The sequence below is a fragment of the Sus scrofa genome, chromosome 7, assembly GCF_000003025.6.
Source record: "Sus scrofa isolate TJ Tabasco breed Duroc chromosome 7, Sscrofa11.1, whole genome shotgun sequence".
Lineage (NCBI taxonomy): Eukaryota > Metazoa > Chordata > Mammalia > Artiodactyla > Suidae > Sus > Sus scrofa.
Genome location: NC_010449.5, coordinates 77,406,587 through 77,417,326, shown reverse-complemented (window position 1 = coordinate 77,417,326; position 10,740 = coordinate 77,406,587). Strand labels below are relative to the sequence as shown.

At 37.9% G+C, this 10,740-nt stretch overlaps 2 gene segments (V, D, J or C); both read left to right on the top strand.

Moving 5' to 3' along the window:
* Positions 1,892-3,404, top strand: LOC102164367. The segment is given in 2 exon segments: positions 1,892-2,081; positions 2,257-3,404. Coding segments are annotated over 2 exon segments (366 nt in total).
* On the top strand, positions 9,844-10,574 carry LOC102157761. The segment is given in 2 exon segments: positions 9,844-10,002; positions 10,189-10,574. Coding segments are annotated over 2 exon segments (435 nt in total).

Here is a 10,740-nt window from a genome sequence, read left to right as displayed (position 1 = left end):
AGAATGGCCATCATTAATAAATCCACAAATAACAAGTGCTGGAGGGGCTGTGGAGAAAAGGGAACCCTCCTGCACTGCTGGTGGGAATGTCAACTGGTACAGCCACTATGGAGAACAGTTTGGAGATACCTTAGGAATCTATACATAGAACTTCCATATGACCCTGCAATCCCACTCTTGGGCATCTATCCGGACAAAGCTCTACTTAAAAGAGACACTTGCACCCGCATGTTCATTGCAGCACTATTCACAATAGCCAGGACATGGAAACAATCCAAATGTCCATCGACAGATGATTGGATTTGGAAGAGGTGGTATATATACACAATGGAATACTACTCAGCCATAAAAAAGAATGACATAATGCCATTTGCAGCAACATGGATGGAACTAGAGAATCTCATACTGAGTGAAATGAGCCAGAAAGACAAAGACAAATACCATATGATATCACTTATAACTGGTATCTAATATCCAGCACAAATGAACATCTCCTCAGAAAAGAAAATCATGGACTTGGAGAAGAGACTTGTGGTTGCCTGATGGGAGGGGGAGGGAGTGGGAGGGATCGGGAGCTTGGGCTTATCAGACACAACGTAGAATAGATTTACAAGGAGATCCTGCTGAATAGCATTGAGAACTTTGTCTAGATACTCATGTTGCAACAGAAGAAAGGGTGGGGGAAAAACTGTAATTGTAATGTATACATGTAAGGATAACCTGACCCCCTTGCTGTACATTGGGAAAATTAAAAAAAAAAAAAAGAAAATTCAGCTCTTTCTGAAATAAAGGTTTAGGTCACTTGACCAGGCAAACAACACAGGCCAGGTAAGATTTTGGCTGATGGCAGGAGAAATATGGAATAGGGATAGATGAGGGAAATCATACATAAAATTACAGACCTGTGACCAATTATACTAAAAAAAGTAGTACTTTAGCATCATTTCTATTTGCTTGTTTTATATGTATGTGCTTATTTGTATATGCTGAACATTTTCTTCTCTCCTTTCCAATTGTATTTTCTTTTTTTAAATTTATTTTTTATTAAAGTATAATTGATTTATAATGTTGTAACGACCTCTGCTGTACAGTAAAGTCACCTTGTCTCTCTCTCTCTCTCTCTCACACACACACACACACACACACACACACACACACACACTCCTTTTCCTATATTATCTTCCATCATGGTCTATCCCAAAAGATTGGATATAGTTCCTTGTGCTATACAGTAGGACATCATTGCTTATCCATTCCCCATTTTTATTTTCCATGCAATTTAGTTGGAAATTAACTTTACAGTTTAGTCTATAGGTAATAGGATTTTCAGAGAGAACTTTGACTGAATTTGAGGAGTTATTAATATAATTAGGGAGGCACTATTGCAACTGGAGATCTCATCTTGAGGAAAGGATGAGAAGTTCTTCCCTCGACCGTGTTCCTTTTAGAAAGACTTTTTTTCTCTATAACAGACAAATGAGGATGTTAGATTTGGCTGAAAAAGAAGATTTTACATTTTCTTTATTTTAGGGAGTGAATCATGGTGTTTTCCTGATTTCAAACCTGAATACCAGGCACATTACTGCATAAACAACAACAGCATCTACCTCTTTCCGGTTTATTAACAATAACTCAGGCCTGTGAAGAGATGTAAATGTAATGTATACTATTACCGTGCATTTAATCTCTGACTTACAACTAAATTTGTTTGCCCTCTTGCTGCTTTTATGCATCTGAGTCCCTCTTAGGCACAGGGTGAGAGAACATTTATCAGAATTTTCAGTAGTTTTGAGATGTGACCACCAGATGGTGGTGCACCTCTGCTGATGCAGGGTGTGTGGAGGGTTCATTTCAGTGGATTCTGCATGAATAGGCTCAGGGCAGAAGCAGGGCCCTTTTCTTATTGGCTGGGTAGACAATGTGAGAACCCACTATGGCTGTTGGAGAAAAGTAGGGATCACTTGATAATCAGTGTAGCTCTCTTGGCTGAATACAGCAGGTCCATAATTGATCCTAGATGGGGAGAGCAATGAAGACCTCCATTGGAGTTTCAATCCTGTTCTTGGGGCTGCAGCTGGACTGTGAGTTGAGGGCTTATGGGAAACAGAGTATATCAGTGGGTGTTATTTAAAAGTCCACGAAGGAGACTAGCTTTATTCTGGTCTCCTCTAGTTACTGTGGAAAAGGAAAGGTAAATTCAGGAGTGTAATGACCTAACAACCCTTCTCCTTTCTCTGACTTCTTCTTTCTGCCTAGGGGTCAGCCTTGGAGAGAAGGTGGAGCAGAGTCCTACCCTGAGTGTCCAGGAGGGAAACAGCTCTGTTATCACCTGCACTTATACGGACAGTACCTCAGACTACTTCCCTTGGTATAAGCAAGAACCTGGAAAAGGTCTCCGGTTACTTACATACATTCGAGCAAATGGGGTCAAGCAGGAAGAAGAAAGACTCACTGTCTCATTGAATAAGACAGCCAAGCATTTCTCCCTGCACATCGCAGTCACCCAGCCTGAAGACTCAGCTGTCTACTTCTGTGCAGCAAGTGCACACTGCTTCTGAGGCACTTACCCTCTGTACGCAAACCTGTGACCAGGGCAGCTCCCTTCCTTTGGCACAAACCTTTTGTTCTATTGTTTGTGTGCAAGTAGAAACTAATGTATTAGATGTGAAATGTCAATAAGAAGAAGATTCTGTTTAAGATGATTAAGAAAGTGTTAGAACATTTTGTTGGATGACTATTACTTAATGGATTCTTGGAGGGAGTTAGTGAGGTTTTAGTTTGATATTCAGGCTTTAAAATGATTTTACATTTCCTAATCATCTCCTTTCATATAAACAACAATATCACAGTCTTTTTATAGGTGAGCTCTTTTTATACATGAGCTTTAACTCATCTTATTTTTTGCTTATTATAATACATTCTGTGATAAAATTAGAAAATGCATAAAATAAATAATATGAATTGATAATTCTGCCCTCTATTGCAAATATGTGGTTTGCTATTTTCATAAATTCTGATATAATTTGAATTTGATTTTTTTCACTGAATGTTTTACTTTGAATTGAGCATTTCCAATTTCTCCTCTGATACTTGCTTTTTAAGTCTTCATGAGAGATTTTTATAAACCACAATTATATTTAAAATTTTCTTTCTCTGTGTTTTTCTGGCAAAATTTTATAGCTCTTTGTGTTCTGAAGACTGTCTTGTTGAAAAAATGTGACTTGGGGTTTCCTTTAGCGTCCAGTGTTGGTATATATTTTCTGTGTGTTTAAGGGAATTTGAAATAAGAAGCATTTCATTCAAGAATATGAATGTGTTTTAGGTTTATAAGTCAAGTCTTCTTGTCAAAAATGTTGTTACTGCTCACCTTTACTCTCATATAATTTAGAAGGGAGAGCTGTGTTTTTTTTTTTTTTTTTTTTTTTTTTTTTTTTTTTTTTTTTTTAGTGCCCCGCTTGCATGGCATATGGAAGTTTCCAGGCTAGGGGTCTAATAGGAGCTGTTGCTGCTGGCCTACACTACAGCCACAGCAACACAGGATCCGAGCCCTGACTGCAACCTAAACCACAGCTTATGGCAATGCCAGATCCTTAACTCACTGAGCAAGGCCAGGAATCGAACCCACAACCTCATGGTTCCTAGTTGGACTTGTTAACCACTGAGCCAGGAAGGGATCTCCATGTGCCTTAATTATTGCTATGTAGCGCAAGTTTTTTACATAGTGTATAATCAGTACGAGTTTGCTAATATAGAAGGAATTATGAATTCTGCTAGTATACTTAAATTTTGTTTTGTGATTAAATAAATTTATAATTTGACATGATGAATAAACTCTGGAAAGTCTATATTTGATTAGTGATGGACAAAGCATTTCTGTTTATCTATGTCTTTATCAAAAAAGTTCCATTGTTTTGATAATTCAATCTATTCCAAGATATTTAATTTTTGTTGTTACACTTATGATTGATCTCTTTCTTTCTGAGGTGTGTGCAGAAAATTTTATATATGTTTCTTATGTACCTTGCTCAAGTGTTGTTGATAGATTAGAGAAGATATTTGGATTCATGTTTAATATTAGAGATATCTTGCTACAAATTTCCATGCTTCATCTTCATGTTTTGACTTAACATTACTTCCACAGCTTCTTTAAAAAAAATATTTAGGAATTCCCATTGTGTTCAGCTAATTAAGAACCCAACATAGTGTCCATGAGGTTGTGGTTTAGATCCCTGGCCTTGCTCAGTGGATTGAGGATCCAGCATTGCTGTGAGTTGAGGTGTAGGTTGCAGATGCAGCTTGTGGTGGATGTGGTGTTACTGTGGCTGTGGTGTAGGCTGGCGGCTATAGCTCCAATTCAACTCCTAGCCCAGGAACTTCCATATGCCCCAGGTATGGCCCTAAAAAGAAAAAGAAATATATAATAGGAAGACTAGTCATTGATAGTTGGAATAGTAGAATCAAAGCACCAATGTAAATGATGGGATTTCCAATAAGTCACACACATTCCTCAGTGAACTGAAAAGAATTTCCTATATAAACAAAAGGAATTTTCTGTCTCTCCTCTTGCTTGCCAAACAATGAGAGGGTCACAGGCTTGTTCACTATTTATGGAGCAATGACAGTACACATGGCATTGTGCAGTGTTCATAAGGGAAATGCACACATGACTCTTCTCAAATATTTTATTTAGTTAAGAGATAAAACTAACAGCATTCACACTGTTTATTTTTAAAAAATAAAAGGTATTTATTTTAGTATTGTAGATAAATAAAAGGAAAGAAGTTGCATAAATAATTTCCTAATTCTCCCACCCCTGGGAATCAAGGATAAGCTATTTTCAAGATCCTTCATATTTTCTTAAGGGTGGGAATAATTGGCAATTGGTATGGTGACCACTTGGCTGATTTATGGTTCTTATTTATCAGCTGAATGGCTCATTCTTACAGCAAAAGTCATGAGATTAAATGTGGCATAAAATATCAGAACAAGAAAAGTCACCATGCAGCCTAACACCTGGCTTTGGTTACTGCCCTCAGTGGAACCACTAACTCTTGCTCAGTAGATTGTCTCTCGACTAGTCCATGTCCTCTAAGACAATAATGGAGTGAGAGGGAGGCGTGGCATATATTTTATCATTCAATTCTTAAATCCAGGTTAAAAGAGAGAGAGGGTACAATTACTGTGTACACTCTTTATCGTACTCACATGAGAATATATCCAGTGGAAGTGAAAACAGTGCTCCAGCCAGAGTGTGCAGCATTAGAACATAGTTACCTTAGATCCAGAAATTCAAGTGGAAACTTTCACCATGGTTTGTATTTGTTTCCTATTGTCTCTGAACAATATATCACAGTCCCAGTGGCTTAAAACAACAGAAATGTTTTCTGCCATGGTCCTGAGGCCAGAAGTTGAAATTACTGTCACAGGGCTGGTATTCGGGCATCAGCAGGACTGTGTCCCCAAAGTTCTAGGGGAGAAACTGTGTCTTGCTTCTTCCAGTTCTGGTGGCTGCCAGCATTTCTTGGCTTGTGACCACATCTCTCCTGTCTCTGCCTCCATGATCTCATTGGTTTCTCTTCCTCTGTCATCAAATCTTCCTCTACTTTTCTCTTAGAATCATACAGGTACTTGCATTCATACACATATAATCCAGGATTATCTCCCAATTTCAAGATCTATAACTTAATCATACCTTGATAGATTTTTTTTCTTCATATAAGATAACATTCATAAATTCAAGGGATTAGGACCTGATTTTTTTCTTTCTTTTTTTTTTGGTTGGGGGCGTAATTGTTACATTGCCTATTACAATTGGCATTCTGATGCTTGAGTTTTAAGTAAAGAAAATTTTAAGTAAAGAAAATTTTATATACATATTAGACAAGTCCAGTAATAAAAATAGAGGCCACATCAATTATTTCATTTTACCAATGTTTTACATTTTTATTTTAAAAAATTATATAGTAAAAATAGACTGTTAATGTACAGTTATATCTGTGAATTTTGAATTGCACACATAGTATCGATTCATGAAAATATCCCACAATCATGATACAGAACAGTTTCACTGTTCCTCAAAACATCCTGTGCTATAACTTTGTAATCATATCATCTCCCTAACTCCTTGGAAACCTTGATTTGTTCTTTTATCTCTTTAAGATGTTATATGAATGGGACCATACAATAAAAACCCTTTTAAGATCTCTGGATAAGAGGAAGCACATGCTACTGGGCACATGCATGGCCTCAATCCCTGACATCACTCTAAGGGTTTTCTATTCCTGGTGTTTTGAACTTTTAGGTCATTTTCTAGGAATAACTCATCCTTTCAAGTGTTTGAATTCCTTCAGAGATTTTTGTTTTGTTTTGTTTTTTACTTTTTTGGCTACACCTGCAGCATAAGGAAGTTCCTGGGCCAGGATTAAATCTGAGCCAAAGCTGTGACCTATACCACAGCTTCACCAGTGCTGGATACCTAACCCACTGCACTGCCGCAGGAACTGCTTTAGAGATTTTACTTTCTGATCTACAGAAGGAACACAATGGCAATTAATAATGAAGTGGTTCAGTATAATGTTGGACCAACTCATATATCAGACAGAGACGTACATATTCTTTATGTCAGTCTGTTTGTACCAACTCTATTCTAACATTTTTCTAGTATTTTATAACAAACTTTATTGATAAAAGTTCATTTTAGTGGTACTACTTGGAGTGTGGTTATTATTTGGCTTTCAGGAGTTGACATTAAATAATATACTCAATAATTCTTGAAATTTGTTGCACTAGAAATGTCCTTGTAGAGCTGAACAATAGCATTAGGATGGTTATCGCTTCAAGTAAAGCTAATACCTTAGCAAGTGATATTTTTGGTAAGAGCATAAATTCAGATAAATCAGAAACACAGAACATTCTAGTATTAAAGTGGGAAAAGACGAGTAAAAGGATGAAAACCAAAAAATTCAAAGGAAAGTATGACAAACAGTGGTTCCAAACATCCAGAAAGATTCTCTTCCAATGATACTGATTTGAGATGTCTACTTTACATAATTATATGTTTGTCTCAGGAATCTTGGGTCAGCCTTATCTTCTCTGGACCGTCTGCTTCTGACCATTTGCTGGAGAATCTTAGTTTAATATATAATGTGAGTAACTTTTCAATGCTTGTTAATTAAGGATGCATGGTTTCATACTAGTTGGTAAACATGTAATGAAGGATTAACTTCTAGTATTTTATCTGCTAGTAAAAAAGAAATCATACTTAATAATAAGGTGATTTCCACAAGCTCAATGGCAGTGTTTCTCTGGGATTTTTGCAAAGCCCCCAGTCACCCAGCTTAAGGTTATGTAAAGGCTGATTAAATGAAAGGCAAGGAAATCAACCTGTGCCTGTGATGAAAGGACTGACTATGCTGGGTTTATTTATCTAGTTCAGTTTGTGAAAGATTGAAATATGTATGGTTACCTGGGCCTATCAGTGACCAGTTCATAGTGAGGCAGCCTATGACTTTGTAAGGGAAAGAAAACAGAGCCACAGGGGCTCAGGCTAATTAATAATTCATTAGGCCATGTTAGATCAAGGTTGTCTGACATGGTAATTCACTTCAGTCTTAACATTCCATTTGTTCTTTCCACTTTTTCAGAAGATAGCGGGGTGATAAGAATAGTAAAATCTCTAAGTGAGGGCAAAACTTTATGTAACTGTTCCAGAGAAACTTGCTTCTCTATATAGATGTGCATTGAAATGGAACAGGTAGTAAATACAATATCAAGCTGATTTTTAACGATCATGAGTGCTGAGGTCTTCTGACAGAAGATTGCTTCAACATACATAGAAAATGCAAATGCTATTACTAGTTCGTACTCCTATCCCATGGGGAAAATTCCATTTTTAAAATCCTTTTAGAAAATATCCAGGTATTTTCTAGGGAAAGTATTCCATTTCATCCCCTCTTTACAGATTTTATGGGATTTTGCTGGTTCCAAGATAGGCATGACTGGCCCTTTTTTTCATCCTAGAAAAGTTTCCCCACAAGCATGGGGTTAATTTTGCAGCCACTATGTCCCTGCTGTGATGTCTTCACTATGGAGGATTTGAGTAGCAGGCAGCTTTCCTGGCTCTGACATATCTTGTCCTCATGGATCAAACAAATCACTTGTTCCTAGTGATTCCTTATGAAATCAGGATCTGGTATTCTAGAGCTAAGATGGACTTATTGAGCTTGTCCGTGTATTTGTTTTTATGTTCCAGAAGAGGTGTTTGCATGAGGCCTCCAGTTAGAAATTATGTTTAACACCATGATCGCCACAATAATTTTCCCGCCCTAACTTCTGCAGTCTTTTGTAATGTGAAACTTTGTCTTTATAACCAAATTTCTTTGAGTAACTTAATTGTTGCTGGACTTACGTACAGGGAGACAGGACACCAAGGCTTTTTTTTGCCAGGAAGCAGCGTTTATTTGTGCCGGCACTGGTTCAGCGGATTCATATCTAAAGTCTGAGCCCCGAACGCAGCAGGGTGCTGTCTTATATACCCTCTGTTATTTTTCCTTTTACACTTTGGTCCCTTTGTCCCCCTTATAAGGTAACAAATCTTCTGTAATTTCTGAGTGGACAGTTATAGGTAGGCTTGCACCCATGGAATCAGGTTATGTTACATTGTTACGGAACTGGGCATGCGCACACAGGTACCGCTGTTGCATGTTGTCTTCCCTTTGTTCCGGGAGGGCCCTTCCCGCTTCCCACTACATAATGACATCAAATATTTCATGTATTTGGAGTCCATTTTTAACAGAGATACATGAGAGCATTAAGAAATGTTAGACAGTTAGCACACCTCATTGTCTCCATAGTATTTGGAAGCTATGAACTGTGTTAAAAATGTACTCACAATGAATATAATTTTTTTGTAAATTGACTTGCCCAAGTATGAGCTATTAGTTCAGCTACTTGAGTGAATTTTGCTTCTGCTAGTGGACTGAATTTTTATAAAGGGGTCTGAGTAGTTATTGCATAAATAGCCAGTTAGCATCCCTTTCAATTTTAAAGATAAGAAAAACTTATCAATGTAGAATTTGGTATAAGAGTGTCCAAAATATTTGTTCTGGACATGGACACTTCTTGAATGACAGAGGCACAATCATGAGATTCCCTTGATTGAGAAATGTATTATAGTTGAGTAATGTGAGAAGTTAATAATTGATATTTACTCAGCCAACTGGTAGGAAAATGTTGAGTGTCTTTAGAGAGTTATAGTATATAACTCAGAGAGCAGAACTGCTTGTACTGTATGTGGTACCATCAGATTTATTGGAGATTCCAGTGTGAGATCTGAAGTTGCTTCAACCAATTTAGCTAGCACATGTTACAAATATTTTTAGGCAAGGATGATGAACTTTGGCTGATGTATCAGGAGATAGGAATGATATGCAATGGGTCTTTGTTGCTTGTCCTGATGATGAGTCATATTCTGAGGGCATGGCTTTACTTTTAATATACATACACAGAAAAAAATTTATTACATTCAATGATCCTAAGATCAGGTGTAAGGAGTCACCTATTATATATTATCTTCAGAAATGGGCATATAGCATATAGAAGCTTACTGTGATGACTCAACACAGTAGTTGATGGAGTCATCATTCTTCCTTTAGTATATAGTATAAAATTTAACTCCTCTTTATTTATTTAAGATTTAAATATTTTAGTTGAAGAACTGGTTAATGCTAAAGGAAGTTTGGGTTGAGGAAGACCCTCACCTAGTCTGTTAGAGAAGTTTGACGTGACCCACATCAACTTGCTGCACCAGGAAATCCCTGTTTCCTGTTGTGGTTGTGGGGCAGCAGCAGCACATAGTCCAGCAAATGTTCCTTCACTTTTTCAGGGTTGCCTCACTTTGCAGAGCCTTGAAATTGATGAAGAAGGTATTTCCCTTCTAGTGGAAGACATCAAATATGCGTCTCACCAGCCTTCTGAAGGTGATCGTGGCTTCATTGTGGCTAGGTAGGGATGGCCCAGGTGGGATTGTAAGTTCTCTATGATCTAAGGACTGGGGGAGCAAGCAGTCTTATGGGTACCCTGGAAGGGAGGGTAGCTGGGTTTAAAATAGAATTTCTTTCTTCCACACCACTTATTACTAAACCTCTTAATCTATGAGGTTTTTTTTTTTTTTTTTTTTTTTTCCTTTAGGATCCAGTATTGCCCAGAAGGTAACTCAAGCCCAACCACCAAAGTTCACACAGGAGAAGGAGACTGTGAACCTGGACTGTACATACGACACCAGTGATCCAACATATAGCCTATTCTGGTACAAGCAGCCCAGCAGTGGGGTGATGATTCTCCTTATTCGTCAGGACACTTATAGCCAAGAAAATGCCACAGAAGGTCGCTACTCACTGAATTTCCAGAAGGCAAACAAATCCATCCAACTTGTCATCTCAGATGCACAGGTGGAGGACTCTGCAGTCTACTTCTGTGCACTGAGTGAGCCCACAGTGAGAGGTGTGTTGGAGGGAGGTGTACCAAAACCCGCAGTTCTCCTTGATACATCCACCTGCTGTTGGGTCCAGGGCTGAGAGTTGCCATCACAGACAGGAAGTGGTTAGGGCTGTGGCAGCACAGGTGTAGGGTTAGAGGGAAAACACTCAGTCTAAGAAATACCTTTCTAGGTTCATAGACTATGTCTGGAACTAACATTCATCAAAATCATTCTTATCCCTGAATCATTGGCTTGAAGGTAAG